The sequence below is a fragment of the Callorhinchus milii genome, unplaced genomic scaffold (genome assembly GCF_018977255.1).
Source record: "Callorhinchus milii isolate IMCB2004 unplaced genomic scaffold, IMCB_Cmil_1.0 Scaffold1, whole genome shotgun sequence".
Taxonomy (NCBI): Eukaryota; Metazoa; Chordata; class Chondrichthyes; order Chimaeriformes; family Callorhinchidae; genus Callorhinchus; species Callorhinchus milii.
The window spans coordinates 37194939-37218764 of NW_024704742.1; the positions used below are offsets into that span (position 1 = coordinate 37194939).

General features: G+C 39.4%; 1 protein-coding gene across 1 annotated transcript in view; it reads left to right on the forward strand.

Moving 5' to 3' along the window:
• Positions 1-23826, forward strand: part of ptpn13 (protein tyrosine phosphatase non-receptor type 13) — a 127524-nt gene that overhangs the window by 44026 nt on the left and 59672 nt on the right. The window contains exons 8-14 of the mRNA XM_042340179.1: positions 12158-12253; positions 15673-15772; positions 16514-16721; positions 18298-18372; positions 19202-19373; positions 20975-21125; positions 22897-23035. Of these exons, the coding sequence (XP_042196113.1) occupies positions 12158-12253; positions 15673-15772; positions 16514-16721; positions 18298-18372; positions 19202-19373; positions 20975-21125; positions 22897-23035 (941 nt within the window). The remainder of the gene's footprint in view (positions 1-12157; positions 12254-15672; positions 15773-16513; positions 16722-18297; positions 18373-19201; positions 19374-20974; positions 21126-22896; positions 23036-23826) is intronic.

The following is a 23826-nucleotide window of genomic DNA, read 5'->3' on the forward strand; positions in this document are numbered from 1 at the left end:
TAATCTTAAAGTAGATTGAAATAGATATAAATATGGTTCTTGTGATATGTTTATTAGTGTCTGCTGTTTACTTTTGTGCTGACATGAATTCCCCCAGGAATTAGTTTTACTGGCACAGCTGTAAACAAACTTAAAATACTTGACCTATGATATATCAGTTATTAAACTAACGGCCGCAAAGACACAAATGTGGATTTATTTAGAATTTTCCTTCCATCCTCCTACCTTAATTCCAGAGTGGCTGGTGGTGAACACTATCCTAGAGAGAAATAAATCCTTCGTGTCATCCTAGAGCATTTGATACGACTTTCTCCTCTAAGTAAGCAGGATGCGAGTTCAAGCCATGTATTGACACTTTGAATTTATGTAGTCTAGGCTGATACTCCAATACAGTGCTGCAGGAGTGCTGCATTGTTGGAGGTGCCTTAATTAGATGGGTTAGATGTTAAAACCAAGGTCCCACTTGCCTGGTGAGGTGGGCATTTTCGATCACTTTGCACGATTCAAAAAGAGAAGGGAGTTTCTCCCGGTGTCCTGGCCAACAAATCCCCCAGATAAAATTGGTCATTCTAGCTCCGTCAGTGGACCTTTGCTGTGTACGAATTGGTTGTTCCATTCACCTACAAAATACACAGTATAGCCTATGAATAGCTTTGAGATGTCCACCCAATGCAAACAGCATTATATCAAATGTAAGCATTATTTATATAATAATAATAATAATAATCCTTGCATTTGATATAGCGCTTTTCATGTCAGGAGGACATCCCAAAGCGCTTCACAGAACACACTGTAAAGTGAATTGACTGTATATTTGTGGGCGAACGCGGCAGCCAATTGCGCACAGCAATGTCCCACAAACAGTCATAGATTGAAAATGACCAATTTATTATTGTTTTTTGGGTTTTTGGAGGGATTATTATTAGGCGTGTGGAGTAAGGAAACTTGCCCAAGGTTTCGCCCTGCCTGGAATTGAACTCAGGTCTCTCACTTGCAAAGCGAGTGCTCTAACCACTGAGCTACAGGACTCCACGTCCTGTATTTTTTATTTAAATATTTAATTAATATTTAGAGCGAATTTTGCATTTCTGTATATTAAAGTGTTACTGAGGTGGCTGTTCTTTCTGCTATTTTCTGTTAACAAATACTCTAACCTCTTTGAGCATTTTAATAATAAACCTTGCATTTGATGTAGTACCTTATCACATCTTCGAGAAGTCTCAAAGCGCTTCACAGAATATACTGTAAAGTGAAATGACTATATTTTGTGGGTAAAATGAGGCGGCCAATTGCGCAGAGCAGTATCCCACAAACAGTCGTGGATTGCGTGACCAATTTATTATTGTTATTTTGCCTGGCCACTTAACTAATTTTTCAATAAATTGCAGAAGAATCACAAGGCAGTTTAATGTGCTTGTCTGAAAGTTGCACAGTGCCACATTTCACGGTCCGTTTACCTCAGGATACTGGAAAGGACCAGAAACAAAGCAGTACTTGCAGCAGAAATGGTAAGATGTTTAGTTTGCACTTAGTAAGGATTAATTTACAAGTCTGCAAAGTTTTTTTTATAGAAATAAGTGTTAAAGGTAATTAGAAACCTATCAAGTGTTCTGCTTTATATCATCTGAAGCCCTGAATTTAATTAAGTCTTGTGAATCACCCTCTGTTTTATTCTATATATGTTTCAGTTTAAAGTAAGTGCTCATTTTACCTCACCACCCCCAGTGTTTTCTTCTGTGAGGGAGGTCCTAAATACAGTAGCTAGTTTCATTAACAGTTAATTCTGAAATCTGCAAAAATAGTGAACTATCAATAATAATAATAATAATAATAATCCTTGCATTTGATATAGCGCTTTTCACGTCGGGAGGACATCCCAAAGCGCTTCACAGAATAGACTGTAAAGTGAATTGACTGTATATTTGTGGGCAAACGCGGCAGCCAATTGCGCACAGCAATGTCCCACAAACAGTCGTAGATTGAAAATGACCAATTTATTATTGTTTTTTTTGTTTTTTGGAGGGATTATTATTAGGCGTGTGGAGTAAGGAAACTTGCCCAAGGTTTCGCCTTGCCTGGAATTGAACACAGGTCTCTCACTTGCAAAGCGAGTGCTCTAACCACTGAGCTACAGGACTCCACAAAGTGTACAAAGTAGATGGAGTATTTGAAGGCATACCCCATTAGCAGGATGCAGACCAGTCTATGCCTGCAGAGACGTTTGACTGTGTAACTGTTGTGAAAATCTTTTTGCCAAAATGTTTCCTAATTTCTTGCAAGATTTGATCCCCAAGCCCAATCAGGAACCACTTAAAGATTGAAGGAGGATTAAGTGATGTGTTGCCAGACAGGTTGTGATCGAGCAGTATTTCAGTTTAATTCACTGGTATATTGGAAGTGGTATAGGGATAGAGTAGTGTAATTGGGGGAAATCATGTTCTGTAGCTAAAAGATGAGTTATCCATTGATGAAATAGTCAGGATGAGCATTGGGAGTCATTGGAGTGGGAGTGGGTTTCATTTGAAGGTGAATTTAACATGAAAAGGCCATTCAGCCTGTTGAATCTGCTCACAGTTTTTTAAGATCATCACGGATCCTTTAATGCCTTTCCCTGCTGTTTCTGTATATTTTGACAACTTTTTACAGTATTTCTGTTAAACATTCCAATTTAACATGGGATACCAATGAGAACAGAGGGGAATGAGAATAACCCATCCATAACGTAGGTGAAAAATATTCAGTGCCAAAGTGAATGTTCCCCCTTTTCCCGGTGTTAATGTATATACTCCTGGATGAAAGTTTCATGTATATTGTACAAAAGTGCGTGTGTGATAGATATTGAGATAAAGTTCCTCTTAATAGGAAGAGAAATTACCAGGGTCATGTTCAAATATAGATGCATATGGTGGTTTCTCCTCTCCTCGTACCACACCCATCAATTTAGATAATGCCTTTCTGAAATATAATTCATTGCTAATCCATCTATTCCCTCATTTACGTATTCTATCCTTGTTCGTAGCTGTATAATTATCTTTGAATTCAAAGTGCTATTTTACTGACAGTAGTTTAAAAGTTGTTGCATTATAAATGACTTGGCTGATCTCAGCCTGTGTTGCAATCGGGCTAAAAGCATCTGAGTTAAGTGGGTGGAAATCAAACAAGGTTCCCAATTTTCATGACTATCTATTGAGCCCTTTTGAATAATTACTTTTGAGTAGGTGTTGAGACAAGGACAGGTTCAGGCTCAGCTGTGATACACCCCTGGCTACTGTCTGGGTTGACATGAAAATGGCTGGGTGAGGCACCAGAGGACTACTGATCCCTATGGAACTGTAGCTCACTGTTAGCCTTCAACAGAGAAAGGGAGAACATTATGGGGCACCATTACTGGGATCTTATTTGGTATTGATGTTCCCAAAATCCTGGGATTGCAACCCCTACTCATGAAAGGTGTACTGAACCAATGAGAGGAAGACCTTTCTTAAATGATTATTTTCCTCAGGATCTTTGATGGATTCTTTACCTACTCCCATCCTCATGATATTGTTACATTTAATAAATTTGAGATAACTAAAGCATTGACTATCGCAGCATATGCAGGATACAAACATAAGGACTCAGTTGCCAAGGTCAGACTGTTGCAAACAGTGGCAAGAAAATGGCAAGGCAGATTACATCTCCATTGAGATGAATAGGACTCCGTTTTTCAGAATGGTTATTTTCTATGAAATGATGTAATATCTTTATAAGAAGTTTTGCTAGAAATATGAGGCGTTTGACTATAAGGAGCCAGTTATAGTCCTTATTTCTCTTTCCCTTGCTTCAATGCCAAGCACTTGCTCCAAGACCATTTCCAGTCCTGCTATGTAATTGGTAGGGAGTTATTATTGTGAGTGATGGTCCCATACACCTTGTTACATATGCGCCTAGCTTTTGCTAAGTTCAACCTGTATTGTGAAGTAGCCCATCACTCCCATCCATGCTTGGCTCCTCTGGCTCCCTGTCCTCAAGCAGTTTGACGTTTAAGATACTTGTTCTATCACTTTACACCCTAGCCCCATTTTATCTTGCAGTCTTTTCAGGTCCCACTTTCTCTGCCCAGCAAACCATCATATTATATGTTCCCTGCCTCCTACATCCCACAGTTGACAAACAAACTTTCAGCCATTGTGTTTTCCATCCCCTACTTTCTGGAACTCTCTTCCAAAATACCTCTAACTTGAACCCTCTCAATTTTTAAACCCTTCTAAAAACCTACTGCTTTGACTACGCCTTTGGTCAACTCCCTCCTATCTCCTCCCAATTTCACACCCTGTTCAGATTTCCACTCCCATCTCTGTAAAAGTGCTTCAAAACATAATGCTACATGAAAGGTGCTATATCTGTGTTTGGGGATCCACATTTAAATCTAGGTATCATGGAACCTTTAATTTCAAGTCGCAAACCTAACAAAATAAACATTTTCAAAAAAGAAAACGAAGAAGCATTCTGTGCTGTGTTGCAATATCAAAATGCAGAAACGCATCACTGAAGCATGATACTGCAAAAAGCAAAGCTCACACACTGAAAAGTTGAAACTGCCCCAGGAAATACAATGCATTAATTTAGTTTGATGATGGCTGAGAATGAAAGGCTTGTTTGGCATTCATTCAATTTGTATGGAAAAAAAATTGTAAAATAAATTTCAAGAGGATAATTTATTAGAACAACTGAGCCATTGTTTTGTAATGGCTCCACTGGCTTTATTATGTTCAAGTCTTCAGATCTCTCCAGGGCATATTCCACTTGCTTTGATGTAAACTTTTTTACCGTGCAGAGACTGAACTTGAGTCTTTTTTAACATGAAGAACATTTTGCAGTTCATGCTGTTGAATTTAAAGGATGATTTTAGCATTTGAAAGATTTGCACAACTGGAAGTTTTTATGTTATTCAGCCAAAGAAACCATTGCAGCCGCCATAAGCATAATAATCCTTGCATTTGATTTAGCGCCTTATCACATCTTCGAGACATCTCAAAGCATTTCACAAAATATCCTGTAAAGTGAATTGACTATATTTTGTGGGTGAAATACTGTCCACAGCAATGTCCCAAAACAGTCATGGATTAAATCACCAAATCATTTGTTTATAATCTATTTTTTTAAAGGGATTATTACCCCAGAAAAACGATCAGCCAATCAACTAATAACCGGATTTCTACTTACTACTAGATAATCAGAGGTGTGTGTAGTAAGGAAACTTGCCTAAGGTTTCGCACTGCCCGGACATCAAACCCAGTCCTCTATTAGCAATAATTGGCTTATAAATAAAACCCTATGAGATTATAGATGATAATGTTGCACCCTATTAATGCCAGCATTTTTTCATTCTTCTGTTCACTATTCATGAAACTTTGTAAAATAAATTCACATTTGTTCTCAATTTATTAATTAGATATGACCTCAGCTACAGTGTTTATTGTGATTGCTGCTATCTTGGATAAGCTCCAGATTCAGAAAATCCATTATCTGTATGGCCTCTGATTGTTGGCAGGGAGTTGCAATGTTAACAATGTATACCTCTGTGTCCCTTCTATTCCTTGTTGGCACAGTTTCTATTTTTAGAGTGCCCCCTCTGGTAATTATGTAGAACATGGAAGTCAAGAGAATACATTCCAGACTGAAGCACAACGATGAATACATTCAGTGCAATTAAAAATGGGAAATTCCACTTTTATTAACCATTTCCTAAATGTTCCCATTCCTGCTTTTCTGGTGTGACTGTCTTGGATTATGTTCATTATGCATCAAATTTCTCTCTTTATAATCTCTTTATCTGCTGTAATTGGAACTGTAAATTCAGAGAACTAAATCAAGAACCAGCTGCTTGAACTGCCAAATTTTTCTTCTAACTGGTTGTAAGTGATTTAATATAGTATTTGTGACTGTCAAATCAATTTCGTATCATGTCTGTTCATATTCTGCTGATAATTTCCAGTTGGACTGTGTTTAAATGTCCTAAACAGATATTGTACTTGTTGAGCAGTTTTGTAGACTGTATCCTTGCTTTGAGTTCCTCCCTATTGGTAGCTTTCAACCAAGAAATAACGAAAATATGCTTCACCAGTTAACTGCTTCACTACTTATACATAAGTAAACTGTAATGACTTGACAGGAGATGACATTATTTTGTAAGGGCAAATAACTCAATGACAGAATATAAATTCAAAAAATCTGAAAACCGAAAAGCAGAATTTTTAAAAAATGCAATTGCTATAAAACGTGGATTACAATATGATTTCAGGTTCTTCATTACTTTTAATCTGTTCATAGTGTCCTCGGAATCTCCTTGACTGGAGATTTGTAACATTTAATATTAACAGAAACATATGTTTCAACCTGACAGAAAATTTAATTTAGTTAATACTAAGCCGTGCACATTTACGTAATTTCAGTGCTGCTGCTTGTGGTTCTCACACAAAGGAAACTTGCAGGTTTTTTTTAATTGGAACCATACTTTGATTACTGTAAGATAAGCTCACCTGGGTTTTGGCCTCCACTATGGGTCTGAGTCCAACCGGTTAGCTGGGAAACCCAACACGCATGGAAACCCATCACCATGCTTAAGAGTCTCCAAATTAATGAGAGTCACACATCTGTGTGGCATATAATGAGTTTAGATCACAGTGCTGCCCCACTATAGCACGCTCCACTATAGCGTGAAATTGCTTATAACCCTGGGCTAATAGAAAAGAGCGGCCGCACTTTTTCTGCGGAATCCCCCACAAACCCCCTATAAATGTCGTTTCTGGCCCGTGGGCCTCCCGGCTGTTTACCCGACGTCACCGAGGGAGGGGCAGCTCCGAACTCGTACACGCAGTGCGACGCAAGCGGCAAATGGGCTTCACTCGGAGACCCGGTGTTGTGATTGTCTTTGTATCTGTGAGTGCGTGTCTCTCTGTCTGTGAGTGCGTGTCTCTCTATGTCTGAGTGCGTGTCTCTGTGTCTGAGTGCGTGTCTCTCTGTGTCTGTGAGTGTGTTTCTCTGTCTGTGAGTGCGTGTCTCTATGTCTGTGAGTGTGTTTCTCTGTCTGTGAGTGCGTTTCTCTGTCTGTGAGTGCGTGTCTCTCTGTGTCTGTGAGTGTGTGTTGCTCTCTCTGTGTCTATGAGTGCGTGTCGCTCTCTCTGTGTCTGTGAGTGTGTGTGTCTCTCTGTCTGTGAGTGCGCGTCGCTCTCTCTGTGTCTGTGAGTGCGTGTCGCTCTCTCTGTGTCTATGAGTGCGTGTCGCTCTCTCTGTGTCTGTGAGTGTGTGTGTCTCTCTGTCTGTGAGTGCGCGTCGCTCTCTCTGTGTCTGTGAGTGTGTGTTGCTCTCTCTGTGTCTATGAGTGCGTGTCGCTCTCTCTGTGTCTGTGAGTGTGTGTGTCTCTCTGTCTGTGAGTGCGCGTCGCTCTCTCTGTGTCTGTGAGTGCGTGTGTCTCTCTGTGTCTGTGAGTGCGTGTCGCTCTCTGTGTCTGTGAGTGAGTGTCGCTCTCTCTGTGTCTGTGAGTGCGTGTCGCTCTCTCTGTGTCTGTGAGTGTGTGTGTCTCTCTGTGTCTGTGAGTGTGTGTGTCTCTCTGTGTCTGTGAGTGCGTGTGTCTCTCTGTGTCTGTAAGTGCGTGTCGCTCTCTCTGTGTCTGTGAGTGTGTGTGTCTCTCTGTGTCTGTGAGTGCGTGTGTCTCTCTGTGTCTGTAAGTGCGTGTCGCTCTCTCTGTGTCTGTGAGTGCGTGTCGCGCTCTCTGGGCCTGTGTGCGGTGCTGGGCACTGAGAGCTGGTGTGGCCCCTTCGTCCCCACCCAAAAAAAGGAAAGGCCACCCAGTTTTTGTTAAAGCAGCAATTAGTATATTTTTTGCAACCGTGTAATATGTGTTATTTCCTCTGGTTGTACTGCTGGATTCTAACCAGTTAAAACTGATTAGCTTGCCATTGAAAGCACTGTCTGGCAAGCTTTCCTGCTGCTTGTCCAGCTAGGACCACTCTACTTGTTAGGGCTTTGGCTTGAGTGTTAACAAGAGTTGAGTGGGAAGATTCCTTGCCCCAAGTGACTGTTTTTATTACGCCAAGTAGGGTCTTCTTGGAGCTGAACTGGCTCCAAGGCGACATGCTTGGCAACGGAATATCTGAATCGAGCCAGCCCCCTGTGGCAGTCTTAAGGGTCTTGTTCCTGAGCTAAGTGGGTCTGCAGTCTACCAGGGTACTGCTGATGACAGCACAGGCTCATCAGAAAGACTTGGAAGAGCAGACGAGTCACTGGGGACAGGGAACCATCCCACTCAACTCCTGTTAACCCTGCAGCCAAAGCCCTACTGGTGATCCAGTGGTCCAGCTCAGGTAGCAGGAAAGTTTGCCAGATAGCGATGTACTTTCCGGAATTAAGTAAGCAGGATGCATCCCTCAGGGAGAGAGTGCGCATTCCATACACTAACTAAATGTGATATGATTCAAAAATACCAGATCAAGTATTAATTTTTTTTGTCCTGTTAGTAAATTGTCAGGCCCTGCAAATGATAATTTTTTTTCTGATAGCATAGTTAAATTGAAATCAGTTTTATCGCTTAAACTGCTCATGTTCCAAGATAGGATAATTCAGCTCTAGACAGATATTGTACCTTGTCCTTGGTGTGTGTGGTTCATTGCCACATCCAATGTGGCAGTGAGCGAAGTGCCACATCCATATTTTCAGATTTTTGCAATTGTTTGGAATTCTGTCTCCAGATCGCATTATTCATTTCCACAGATGTTTCACAAGATTTTTTTAAAAAATGTAAACCTCTTTGTATTTTGCATAACCTGAAGGTGAAGTCACATCCCAATCTAAAATTTAATTTGAGTGCACTTTGACTAATTTTTAGAGATGACACTTTCAGCAAAGCTGAAGTCCGTAAATGTCTAAATTGACCTGGTTGCTGGTAGAACAAATCACCAAACATGGAAACTATCTCTGACCCTATAACCGTGCTCAAAAAGATTTGAGTCTTCACAGTAATCCAGTAGATGTGATTAACTCTCAAATAGTTAAAAAAAATTAAGCCATGTTTGTGACCATTGAAAAAAAAGTTCACATTTTCCCATTTGTTTTATTTAACAGATTTAATCAAATACACTTTGAAAGAATGTTTATTCTACAAATGGTTGGCCCAGCCTAGAAATATACACTTGTATCATTTACTTGACTGTATAATATATTTAACAAGAATATTCCTCATTAGTATATTATCTGTAATCTAGATCATTTTGCAAGTAGTCAGACTTTTTCTTACTAATTCCAACTATAAAATGCATATGTAGAAATCTGATACAGTGCCTTTCACGTCGTGAGGACATCTCAAAACATTTCACAGGATTTGAAAATCTGAAACAAAAATAGAGTTTCACAACTATTTTTATGAGTGAACTATATATAACAGTAATAATACTGTGGGTGAATGAAGTAATAATAATGTAAATAATGCATATATGCTTAAGCTATTAGAAACAACAACAACTTGCATTTATATAGCACCCCTCACACAGGTAGCGTCCCAGAGCACTTAACAATTTCCAATAGAGTAACTATTTTCCTTTGCAGTTATTTTATATTTCCAGAAATGGTAATGGCATAAAACCAAATAGACTTCCCCAAACACAAATCACTGCTAATTGAAGATATTCACAAATAATCAAGGCATTAGTTTCTCTATATGCTCCTTCACTGGAATAAAAATTCCTCTATTCCCAATAAAATCACTGTATAATAAAATCCAATCGCCCTCTTCATTGTTAGTTCCTCAGTAGAGTATGACAACAACTTGCATTTAAATAGTGAGCTTTATGTGGGTCAGCATCTCAGAGCACTTAATAAGTCTTTATGAGTCTACATGCATACATGAGGGGTAAGGGGGAAAGTTGGTCGGGGGCAGGGGGAAGGGAATTCGGATGGTTGGAGGCTCAGATGGAATCACGGATATGGACTGGGCTAAATGGCCTGTTTTGATACTTGGATTTTTTGTAATTCTATATCCTGTAAGAATAACAATTTGCAGCTTATTCTGCAAAATGAGAGCACAGATTATCTTTTTCCTCTTACTATAAACCATTTCAAAAATTGTATTATTTCCAAGAACTACTTGTGCATGGGTTTAACCTCAGTTTCTTTCCTTGACCTCATTACAATTTAAGGGCCATTAGAAAAGCCTCAAGAGAACCAGTATAATATCTAATTTCCTATTATCACTCCCATTTTCCGCAGAGTTAGGAGATCATGGTTTGGCAACAATTGAAAAGTTTTTTTTTAAATTGCAAAAACTTTAGCTAATGAGATTTTTTATGTTTTTTTTATGTATTCATGAAACCGGTAACTGGAATGAGTGGATCTAAAACTCATGGCTTGATACCATGAAATGTATAGATCTAAGCAGATTTTTAATTTTTCTTGTTATTTGCCATGACGTTATATTATCCATCAGCAAAACTCATCCAAAGAATGAAATTGGTACAAGGCATTCTCTAGATTCCTTAATCTGAGTTAAAGTACGTGTTTCATTATTTCCCTTTGTAGAGTACAGGCACAAAACAAATCTACAGTTAAACTTATTTGTACTGCACTTTGAGCATTGGTTTTGGTGAAAATAATGAATGGCCTTCAATGAATGCTCAAAATGCAGCGTGACAGTGGGTAGAAAGAAAGTGATTTGGGAAGGAAATTGATTTGGACCACAAAGAAACTTATTATAGTGTGGTTTGCTGGATTCAATATTTATAAGTGAGGCATGAAAAATTTACCCAAATCCTTGTCAAAATCCGGAATCCATTTGCCTCGCCCCTTCCCTTACCTCCTTCAGCCCCTTTTCCCTTTTGAATCCAACCCCCAGTTCGGGTGTAAACCCTCCACTGTCCAGCCCCTCAGGACATCCTCCCAATGCTATGTAAATGCTGTCCACAAAGGAAATGGGTCATGAAATAAAGTGGAAGTACTTAGTATCCTGATTCTGAGCCAGAAAGCCTGTAATTTTCCCAAACAGTTAAAAATTGTATCATAGACTCAAATCCACTGCATTCGTTCAATACCACAGGCATATGGGTTAAAGATTTTGAGCAGGAAGACATGCTGACGGTGTAATATCATTTTGTTGATTCTCATATTATTCCTCTGTGTTCCTTCTATTATATTATCCTTGTGTTGCCATATTATTTTATACATCACAAGCATGTTACTTTTTTCATATGTGAGAAGGAAGAATGGAAGGAATGGAGGGGGTTTGGAATGAGGAATTCTTTAAATCTATTGAGACCACAAATTATTTTAAAAGGAAATTGGATCGATGATTGAAAAGCAGATTATTATGGGTACGTGGAGAAAGCCAGGGGGGGGTGGGATTCGGCTTGGCGGCTCATGTGAGGTGGGAAAAAAAAAGTGCAGAATTGATGATGATGATAATAATCATCCTCATTATCATCCTTGCATTTGAAATGGCAACTTTCACACATCAAAATGTTTCACAGGATTTACTGTAAAGTGTAATGACAGCATTTTGTACGCAACAATGGGTCGAATAGCCAGTTTTCTGCGCTGTAGTGATCTGTATGTGTGATGAAAAGACAGGTGAAATAACGTGTGAGATTACTAAATAGAATTAATTTTGCCTCCTCAGTTCTGTATAGATGACCCGAAATGTAACCTATATGCCAATATGAGGAAGCGGAAGAGGATACTAGAAGGGGATACTAGCATCTCCGGAGCATTAAAAAGCATCACCAATTCGGAAATTTCAATACATATGGATGTTTTGTTAAAGTTACGCTTATGATTGACCTCAACTAAATGCAATTGCTACAGTATTTTGCTGAACATAAAAGAAATGCAGTGCTCACAGTTAGTTTTGGCAAACTTTTTCGAGGTGTATTGCTTTAACTCCTAAGCCCACAAAGGAACTGGGTCATGAAGTGCAACAGAGGTATTTAGTATCTTCATTCTGAACCAGAGAGGCTGGAATTCTCCAAAGCAGTTGAGAATTGGTTCACAGACCTAAATCCGTTGGATTGGTGCAATACTGCAGGCATGTGGGTTAAAGATTTTGAGCAGGAAGACATACTGATGATGTAATGTCATTTTTCCCCTGTAATATGACACTGTAATATTGACATTCTTTTTCTTTTTTTGCTAGAACCTGCAGTGGAATACACAGCACGCCACAGTGACGCGTACAGTACATCGAGTGAAAGTCCATCGCTTGTTTCTTCAGACCCAGATTTTCGACATGGTATTCTAAAATCCAGATGCTAGCTGATGCTCCTTTACTAAGCAAATTCTTAATGATTTCTCAATACTAATGGTGTTTGAGTACAGTCAGTAGTTTTCTTACAAATCTTAAAAAAGATCTAATTTATTTTATGGTTTGTTTGCTCTTGAAAGTTCTGTGCTCCTAATATTATTGTAATGGGACCCTATTTACTGCTGGACACTTACATCACAAGATTAGAAGATTGATTTAGATAAAACCCTTCGGCCCATTTGATCGTATCCTTCCAGAACTTAACGCCTGTGATCACTTTCTCCAGAGGGAGGGGAGAGAAGAAGTAAAGAGAGTACCTGGTTTAAATGGCACATAAGAAAGTCAGACATATCTGCAGTAATTGAAAACGCAGCTGAAGGTTGACAAGTCTGTCTGGCTCATCTGTGAGACGTGGAGTGTCTGCAAACAGATCATTAATCTTGTGAGCCAAAGTCCTAATGGTGGTCCTGGCTGTGTACCATGCAATGTTTATCATAATAATAAGCCATAAAGTTGCACAGTTGTATCGCAGCACAGTTGTGGTCACATTGAATATCAATCATCCTTATATCATAGCAGTTGAATGGTGCTGTCATCGTTGGTCATGTTGCAGCACCATTGATAATTTATGTAGGCGGAGGCTGTGAGAGACAACAAACTATCTTCCCTATCTGTAGCTTTTCATTTCCTCTATTTAATAAGTAATATATATTTTTTGCTAGTGCTTATTATAATCACCTAATTGTTGTAATTTTCTACTGAAGAAAAATCATCTCAATTAAAATCACAAGTTAGGAAGTTGGCCAAAGGCTGCATATTTTTACAACATTGAAGCATTGAGTCGTGCACCTTGTTATCATTGTGTGGCTGGGTGGTTAGTTGGAATGTTGGCTTAACAAAATCAATCCCTTCAGTTGTGTTTTGTTGGCTGCTAGCATTAAATTTGAGCCTCCTGTCAGCATAAGTTGTCACTTTTTAGTGATGTCCCTGATAAAATTCATTACAATAATGAGACCTTTATGAGTAATTAACACCTAAGAGAACAAAGATGGATTTACCCAGAACATGAGATGTTTTGTACTTTTCTCTCCCAATGAAAAAATAAAGTGTTTAGCTGAGCGCTTTCTGCTTTTGCTTCACTTTACAGACAAAGTAGTTTGCTTTGTTTATATGGATGAAGGAATGTGCAAGGCTGGAAAAGACCGTTTTGGTTTGTCTGGCCAGTTTCATTTTCGAATACCAGAGTGTGTGTTTCATATAAAAGTTAAAGGCTTTGTTTCGTGTGAGTTGGGGGTGAAATTGATGTGTCACTAAACTAATCTGAAAATTGAATCAGATATTTTTGGAGTTTTTAGGAGGGCTAAACTTTACTTCCCAATGTCAGAAGTGCACAATGTGCTAATATCCCAGAGTCCCTGATTTATTAGTGATGTTGCTGGTGACTATTGTCATCAAGTAATGTTAATAGTAGAATGTTAGACAGTATAATACTTTATCAGAAATTAACTTTATACATTTTATTTTGTGATTGTTCTATTTGTTTCAGTCCCTCTTCACAGTATTGCATCACACAATTATGCAAGGACCTCAAATCTATATTCCCCATTTCTCAGCATCATAAAACCTGAAACATAACTCTTCTTGAACTTCTTTTCATAAAAGCAAAAGAAATGTGATGAATCTAACATCATTAGCCTTGTCCTTCCATTTCCCATAAATTGGAGGCATTCTTCAAGAATCCCACAAGATTCACCTACAAATATACAGTGAATTCACTTTACAGTATATTCTGTGAAGCGTTTTGAGCTGTCTAGAAGACGCGAAAAAGCATTATATCAGATGCAAAGATTATTTATTTATTATTCCATTTCCAATGAGTGCGTGAGCTCACCAAAGGCTGGTGTACGTGCTTATTGTATGCTTCATTTATTTGATAGTCAACTACAAAGAATGCTTTTTGTTTTTCAAACCATTGCTCAAAGCCCCTCTTGTTGGTATCTTCAAATATCAACCAGCAATAGCAACAACAACAAAATGACATTTATAGAGCGCATTTTACGTAGGGAGGATGTCCCAAAGCGCTGAACAGCAGATGTCGGATCCCGAGCATGGGGGAGGGGTGGTGTAGGGGTGAGGGAAGGCAGAGAGGTGAGAGGGAGACCAAAGGCACGGTTGAAGAGAAGGGTCTTGAGACCGGCCTTGAAGGAGGCGAGGGAGGAAGCGAGGCGAAGGGACTGTGGGATGGAGTTCCAGAGTGTGGGGGCAGAGAGCCTGAAAGCTTGGCCACCGATGGTAAAGCGGGTCGGGCGGGAGACATGGAGCAGACTGGAGCCTGATGAACGGAGGGAGCGGGCAGGTGAGTAGGGAGTCAGCAGGTCAGAGAGGTAGGAGGTTGCAAGGCAACCAGGAATACAAATGTATGCAGTGTTATGGAAACAAATTTTGGGCTACTGAAGCGGTAATTTGGGTGTCTTGATTTCTCTAGTACTGGGGGTAAGGACCAGCTAAAATCTACATATTGTTTGTGGCATGGATACAAAGGGTGATGGAAATCTGGAACTCTCTCCCAAAAAGGCTGTGGATGCTGGATCCATTCAAATTTTCAAGACTGAGATGAATAGATTTTTGTTAGGTGTCAAGAGATATGGGGCAAGAGCGGGAAATTGGAGTTGAGGTACAGTTGAACCATGATCTTACATACTGGCGGAACAGACTCGAGGGCTGAATGGCCTTCTTCTGCTCCTATGTCTCATTTAACACTGAAGAATGAATCCAACCCTGCCCTGTGGACAGAGAAGAATTTCAAGAGTTGTTACTTCGGTTGACTGAGTCTCTGATGCTAATGTGACCATAATCAACTTTTATTTGGTGGTAAACCCCACCCCTCTCAAGTGCCATCGACAATGTGTAATAATAATAATAATACTTCCATTTGATATAGTGCCTTATTACGTCTTTGAGATGTCTCAAAGCGCTTCACAGGATGTACTGTAAAGTGATGGGCGAAATGGGGCAGCTAATTGCGCACAGCAGTGTCCCACAAACAGTCATGGATTGAGTGACCAGTTTATTATATATTTTTTGAAGGAATTATTACCCTTGGAAAAGTGATCTACCTATCAACTAACAACTGGGTTCCTACTTACTCTAGGCAAACAGGGGCTGTGTTGGGGCAGAGGGGGGCTGCCGATAAACATACTTGTTGAATACGCTTTTTCGGTGTTAATATGGAAATGCACCAGATGTCCATTGCCAATTTCTACGCTTTAAATTATGTGACAAAAAACAACCTACAAAGGCTTAAATAACTGAAGTAAAAATGTTGGACATTTTATATGGTTGAATGTTAGATAGCACAGACATACCTTTCTAATTTTCTGTTTTCTTTCTCTCCTCCCCCCCACTAGTTCCCAGGAGTGAAGAAATTCGGAGATACAGTTTTCCAGTAGGTTTTGCTGCAGGAGATGAGTCCTTAGAGGATGGTCATAATGTGGTTAGGAGAGCAAGGTGAATCTTCTGCCATAAATGTTATCACTGCTGTATTTGTAAAACAGATTTAGGAATTATTCAACCAATGCAATAGTTTAGAGCAGCTTACTGACTACCATTTGAATTTAGTTCAGAATTGTTAATAGACTTGTAATCGACTTGTAATGGAAATGCTGCCTTAGTGTTGGAAAGAGCACCTCCTGTAGGACACCCCATATATAGCGCACTGACCGACAAGAAGTCTCCTCCAATGTAATCTCTGGTCGGAGCCTTGCTTCCTCCCTTGCCTCCTTCAAGGCCGGTCTCAAGATCCGCCTCTTCGATTGTGCCTTTGGTTGCCCTCCCACCTCTCTGCTTTCCCTCACCCCTACACCACCCCTCCCCCCATGCTCGGACCCCGACACCTGACTATACAGTGCTTTGGGACGTCCTCCCGACATGAAAAGCGCTCTATAAATGTAATTTTGTTGTTGTTGTTGTTGATATGGTAGTTTCATTATAAAGCAAGGGAAAATTCATGTGTAAATCAAACCTGTGCCATTTCACATTGTCACTTAGCAACAGAGTGGTGTAGACAGTGACTGGAAGCAGGTTACTCAGTTAGAATGGCTTATTGCATTGAACAACTCAATATAAAAGAAAGTGGGTGAACGAGAAACCTTTTTCATTCATAAAAAACAAAGGTAAGCGAGTGTAAAACTTGAGTGATCAGTTGTTGTTTTTGCATAATTCTCTAAATCTAACCTATTAAAAAATCAGCAGTCCATATGAGATGTCGACAGATGAGAACATGATGAGCCAGGAGTTGATGCTGAAACGTCAGGAAGAAGAATTGAGACAACTACAGAGCAGATTAGCTCAGAAACAGCTTCAATCGGAACTTCACCAAGTATCCATGTTGGATGTCAACAGGGACCCCTTGAGAGATGTAGCTATGGAAACATCCATGTCACAAAGAAAACTGAAGGTGAAGAGTTCACTTGTATTTAATGAGGAAATTAAATTGTGGAGTCCTGTAGCTCAGTGGTTAGAGCACTCGCTTTGCAAGTGAGAGACCTGAGTTCAATTCCAGGCAGAGGGCGAAACCTTGGGCAAGTTTCCTTACTCCACACAGAGCCTAATAATAATCCCTCCAAAACAAAAAACAATAATAAATTGGTCATTTTCAATCTACGACTGTTTGTGGGACATTGCTGTGCGCAATTGGCTGCCGTGTTCGCCCACAAATATACAGTCAATTCACTTTGCAGTATATTCTGTGAAGCGCTTTGGGACGTCCTCCCGACGTGAAAAGCGCTATATCAAATGCAAGGATTATTATTATTATTATTATTAAATGCATCCACTTTTTGGTGCACAGTGAGTTGTTGCAAAATATGCAGCCGATTGGTAGAAATGTTACTGGTGCATTGGACTACAGTTTGTTGTTTCATTTCTCAGATCTAGATTTGTGGGCTAGGTTAACTGAATCAGTGATCTACTTCTATCTGAAATTGTTGCTATCTTACTTTGAATCTATTTACAAAATGAATTTACAGAAGGTCTGTTATGCTTGACCAACCTGAGTGATTTATTTGAAGATGTAAGAGATAAAGTAGACAAGAGAAATGCAGTGGATTAGAGTATTTGGATTTCAGAAGACCTTCGATAAAGAGCCAGATGAGAGATCCATGACCAAAATCATGGCATGTGGAGTCGTGGGTAGAAAACCGAAAGAGCCGTGATATGAAGCAGTTCATTTAACCCTTGCTCCACCCCACCAGGCAGTGCTCAAGGCTGAAACTGGTAGAAAAATGTTCCATTAGGTGGGGCTAACATTTTTCACCTGATGGAGCACTAGTGATTTGTAAAATAATAATTAATAAGGATTGGGGAAAATTGAAAGATGAGTCATCACAAGCTATTCTTACAGTTTTTAGAGGAATAATGTCAGAGGCATGAAGCCATGTTTAGCTACCCATGTTATGGCTGGGTGGTATATGGTGTGGTGTGAGGAGAAGCCATGAAGTGAAAGACATAAAGGAAACTGGCATGTATCTGTATGTTTGCATTAAATGAAGGTGTGCTAAATTTAAACTAATTTACAATTACTGCCGCAAAGCACTTCCCAGTGCAAGTGGGGAGTGGAAAGATGACCAAAAGTGTAGTCGAATAAATATATTTTGAGACTTTTTTTTAAAAAAAAGGGAAGAGATGGAGCAAGGTGGAGGGCCTCTGGGATGGAATTCCAGAGAAAATCTGAAAGCCTGCCTGCCGATGGTGGGGCGGATAGTGTGGAGGACATGAAGCATACCAATGTTCTGAAGCAGGGAGAGAGAGGGAGGAGGAGGAACTCCAGGATGAAGTTTCAAAGAGTGGAAGCAGATTGTCTGAAAGCTCGCCCACTGTTGGCGGGGCAGAGTGAGGGAGGGGAAGTTTGTTGAGTTCAGGGGAAAGTTGGGTCACAGGATACAATAGCATTTATATCTCTTTTACATTTATTTAACAATGTATCCAGTAACCATATTTCTAACTTAAAATGTTCTTTGACTTTCGCCACTCAGAATTTCTTTGGACCTGAGTTTGTGAAAATGATCAGCGAGCCTTCTATTGCACTGGACCTTCCTACATCGATTCTGGTAAAGATTAACAATGAGAATCATCGCTATCTGTTGACAGCCAGATGTAATCTTGTTGCAGTTCACTCTGTGTTTAAAAACATTCATATAAGAATTAGTTATTATAATTCCGGTTACAAATTGAAACGTTTTAAGAATGAATGAGGGGAATAATGTGAAGTTTTGTGTAGAAACGAGTATGAAGACACCCATCTGATTGGAAGTTTATATCAAGTTTTTTTTAATTGAAGAAACACATTACTGCAATGCTTTGAAGTCAAACCAAATTGACTTTTGCATAACCACTTGTGATAGGCAAACCTCTCTACGGGCAGGGATTCTTCCCACTTGGCTCCTGTTAACCCTGCAAGCCCAAACCCTAATGGGTCAGTGGTCCTAGCTGGACAAGCAGTGGGGCACTTGCCAGCCAATGCTCTCAATGGCAAGCTATGTGATTTTAGCTGGTTAAACTCCACCAGTATCCCAATGGCTTTTGCAAATATGCGCCTAATATCCACTGGAATTGAGTCAACAGAGTGCATGCCTCCAAGAAGAGTGCACATTCTGCTCCATGTGCAGGTGGCATTTATGTATATGGAATTCTGTTTGGTTTGAATAGTCGTAAGCATGGTGATGTGTTTATGCATGTGTTAGACACCCGGCTGACCAGAAAAATTAGAATTTTTAAAAGTGCTTTCAGGTAAGTTTAAAGCATTCACAGAGAGGTGGAGAGCTATCAGTTTGCACTCTTGACAACATGGACAGCACATTAATTGCCTGGCTTTCCCCGTAAAGCTTTGCTCCAAAGAATCCAATGAAGAGCATCCTTTAATCCTTTAATCCTTTGCAGAAAAAAGGAAAAGGTGACGATATCCGGCGCAAATTGAACATCATGCTTCTGAGTGGACAGCGCTTAGAGTTGACGTGTGACACCAAATCGATGTGTAAGGATGTCTTCGATATGGTGGTTGCCTACATCGGTCTGGTGGAACATCACTTTTTTGCCTTGGCATATTTAAAAGGTACATAGATAGCTGTAAAATATTAATTTAACTCTGGCCATTTGTATTTGTCTTGGGTTAACCTCCAGTTTTTCTGGAAAATATTTTTTGCAAAAACAAACAGCAATATATATATATATATGCGTAAATTTAAACCTCAACAAATGATTAAAAGCAAGATTGTTGGTAATGGAGTGTCATACTTTGGATACCTGGACACTATTATGTTTCTACATCCGACCAAGACGTAGATGCTGGGTTTTCAAGTAATTTTAAACAAGTATCCAGAAAGTAAATTTTCAAGAGTAATGCTCAGGTTTGATATGATGATGGACTTTTGGTGTCCTGTAGCTCAGTGGTTAGAGCACTCGCTTTGCAAGCGAGAGACCTGAGTTCAATTCCAGGCAGGGCGAAACCTTGGGCAAGTTTCCTTACTCCACATGCCTAATAATAATCCCTCCAAAAAACAAAACAATAATAAATTGGTCATTTTCAATCTACGACTGTTTGTGGGACATTGCTGTGCGCAATTGGCTGCCGCGTTCACCCACAAATATACAGTCGATTCACTTTACAGTGTGTTCTGTGAAGCGCTTTGGGACGTCCTCCCGACGTGAAAAGCGCTATATCAAATGCAAGGATTATTATTATTATTATTATTATATTATTTTGACTAAACTTATTGAAAGCTGCATTTATCTTCCAATACTGACAGCAAATGCTAGCTGGGAACATTAGAATTTTGCAGATCAGATGTCTCAGACAAATGCTTACATTGAGTAATCTATATCACACCCACTGCTTGGGTTGATCATTGTTCAAAAATCATCATGTATTTGGACGAACTCACACTCGTTGCTAATTTGCTGGTTCCCTCCTGCCAGCATCTTGTTTGCCAGCATCACAGTTCACCTCACTGTGAACTGTTGGAATTTCTAATGTTTACTTTTAATATTGCAGCTGGAATTCTGGCTGTTCTCCGTACTTCTGCTTTACATCACATACTGTGGTCAATGTTAGAGCTTGCTTCACATTGACCTCTGTGATCTTGGATATGGAAGCTAGCTAGTAGTCAAAATGTGTTTTAGACAGCATTTAAACAGTGCTTCTACGGGCATGAAGAGTCACGGTATTTAAGCTTAGACCTAAGATTTCAGCATAGCTTAAGATTCACCACCCTTCGTGCTGTGCTGTGGATTCCCTGGGGAAATGCTATTTGCATTGCGGGCACTTTTGTTGCAGGCCATGGAGTGCTGACATTCCTACAGCATATTTTAGAAGCTTTTGAGTGTTTTGTTTGTCATGTTCCAGGGATGATATTCTAGCCAACACAAAGGTGATAGGTTCTCGGTTGCCATCTGTATTGAAACATCTCAGGGTGACTATCCTGTTGGCCTGTTCTTCAGATTGTGTTGGCTCCAAGCCATCTTCAATTTTTTTTATGCTGGGTTAATTCTTTGCTCATCAGCAGTGCAGTAATGACTACTGGGGTTTATCATATTTTGGGGTTGAAGAGGGCACTGGTCAGGAAATTGTCATTGTAAATAGCATCTAATATTGGAATAAGTGCCTCAGGACTTGAGGTGCGTTTTGTGCTCAAATATCCTGTCCTTTTTTTGTAGAAAATGAACTATTTTTTGTTGAACCTGAATTAAAATTGTCCAAAGTGGCACCAGAGGGATGGAAAGAAGAGAAGAAAAAGAACAAAATGACTGTAAATTTCACCCTTTTTCTCCGCATTAAGTTTTTTGTAGAAGATGTCAGCTTAATCCAGTAAGTATTGCCATATCTCTACTCTGTAGGTACTTTTTTCACCAGTTCATTCAAATAAAAGACAAGGCAGAGATTGTAATTTTAACCCCTGCCTTAAAAAAACACCAAATTCAAAATTGTCCACAGTTATTTTAAGTTGCATTCAAAGTGAAGTAATTAACATCTTGGGAGAAAAAAATTGCCATTGTTTTGTTAATTCTGGCATCAAAGCATCCCACGTGAGTTAGCTCCATTCTCTCTGCAGAATATATGATTTTGCCAAAGTATTATACCTCCACTATTAGATATGGTTTGTTGCAACTTGTATAGCTGTCTGGGTTACTGTCAGGTGCTTTAGACAGCTGTCTAGCTTAATCGTTGATCATTTGTGGCTAATATTTAACCTTAATAATTTAGTCTAGAAATACCCCAATATGTTTTTTAAATAAAATTCACCAACTCATTCCAAGATGTTCCTTCCCCTTCCCTGTAATCGTGGCTGTACCTTTCCACCATTGTTTATCTTCAATTGTCTCTCATCAACTCTTCTGACGGTCTTGTCTAGTGCTGACTATTGATGTGCACATATTACGTATCTCAACAAATGGTGTGTGTATTTACATGAGAGCACTGACTTAGTTGGTGTCCAGTAGGCTTGGGGCATAATATTAGACTTGGACTTGTTGAACCTCACAGTAGCTGGTGAATTGTAAATTGTCCTTAAAAGATGTCTTTGGCCTGTTGAAAGTGGATATTCATCAAAAGCCTGACAAACAAAATCTCTGATGTTTGAAATGGTGACTGCTGGAATTATTTCATGTTAAAAACCAGCAGGAATAGCCTTCATTCCATTACTCTGAGTTGCGTTCAGACCCGATCTCAAATGAAAGGGTAGTGTTTAAAATTTTTTGCAATCCTGCCCATGGTATTCTGAAGGCCCAAGACCATATTCATAACAATCTCATACTTACAAATCTAGTAACATCTAATTCTGACTTGTGGTAGATTTGCACTAGGTCCACTTGGAATTAAAATATAATTGCCCAGATCAGTTTCCTTTTAAATTTCTTAACCGCTGGCCTAAAAAGGCGACATTTATCTCATCAGTCTGAGCTACATTCAAACCCAGTTTCCAGGGATGAAAGGATGGTGCATTAATTCTTGATGCTTCTCAGTTCCCATCCATGATTTTAACAGCATTCGTAATATTCTTTTACAATTCAGATTACTATTTTATAATATCACCAATATTAGTTGGTAGTGCACTTGCTTCTCACTCAGAAGGTTGTGGGTTCAAGCTCCAAATTGGGACTTAAAGCTCATATTGTCTAAACTGGCACTACAATCCAGTGTTGGGTGTGTACTGCATTGTTGGTGGTGCCATCCTTCAGATAAGATGTTAAACCAAGGCTCTGTTTGCCTACTCGGGTGGACGTTAGAGATTCAACAACACTATTCAGAAAAAGAAGAGAATTTCTTCCAAATAATCCCGCAAATAAAATTGGTCACCAAATCCACAACATGGCTGATAGTGGGTTATTACTGTATGCAAATTGGCTGCCATTTTCACCCACAAAACACACAGGCACTGCACTTTATAGTAAAACCTTGTGAAGAGCTTTGTGAATGAAGCACTTTGGAATGTTTTCCCAAGCTGAAAGGCGCTATACTAAATATAAGGATTATTATTAGTCGTGTAATGTTTATTAGTACATATTGATTTATCATGTGTTAAAATGGTCAATCACTCAGTGAATCTCTTTTTTTTCCCTAAATTATAAACTTTGTGAAGTCACACGCTGACCAGGCATCAATACTACTTGCAGTTGAGAAGAGATATTTTGGAAGAGAGGTTACATTGTGATGAAGAAACTGCCTTGCTACTTGCATCATTAGCCCTCCAAACAGAATTTGGTGACTACCAGCCCGAGGTACACTTGAATTTACTGCTCTGTATCTGTAGTAACCTGCATAAATTACATGTACTTCCTCCACATTATGCCATGGTATGCCATTGCCTTGCTGAGTCCTCAGATTTAGCACAGCCTCCGTTGTATATAAATATGCCAAATCAAAAAATTCATAGAAGAGTTGAAAATGTGCACATCAGAAAAAAAGGCATTGTAAGTAATGTCTCAACTTTAGAAAAAGCTCCTCAGTTAAGCAGTTAAAGTGACTGCTTCAGGGAACCCCACATACAGCAGACCAACCTGCAAGAACTCTATTCTGAGGCTTTTGAGAAGTTGGACAAACATTTCTATGTACTTGCAGACAGAGCAGTAGATTACTGTAAATACAGTAACTATTGAGTGGTATTGGATTGAATAACATGAATCTGAAGATGAAAGTTACAATGAGACTCGTTGGTTTAGTTTGTTCATTGTGATTTCTATCACACATAGATACCATATACACATAAAATGAGCACATCATTTGCAAATTTTTGACACAATTAAAATTTGGTGTTCTTAGTGAGTTTATTATCAGTCAAAAAGGTTTTCAAATGTTGTGGTCAGTAAGACCTGGGAGTTTGTGGTTGTCTCATTGGACATGGCAGGAAGCTGGAAGAGACAATAGGATCATAGATTTGGGAGTAATTGGTGAACCCCAATATAATGCCCTTCAATATAGCACTTCCTCATTTATAAGGCAAGTAGGTAATGCACCCCAATATTTTGTGACATCAAAGCCCGAAAATCCCATTATTGTAAGAATACAGTTA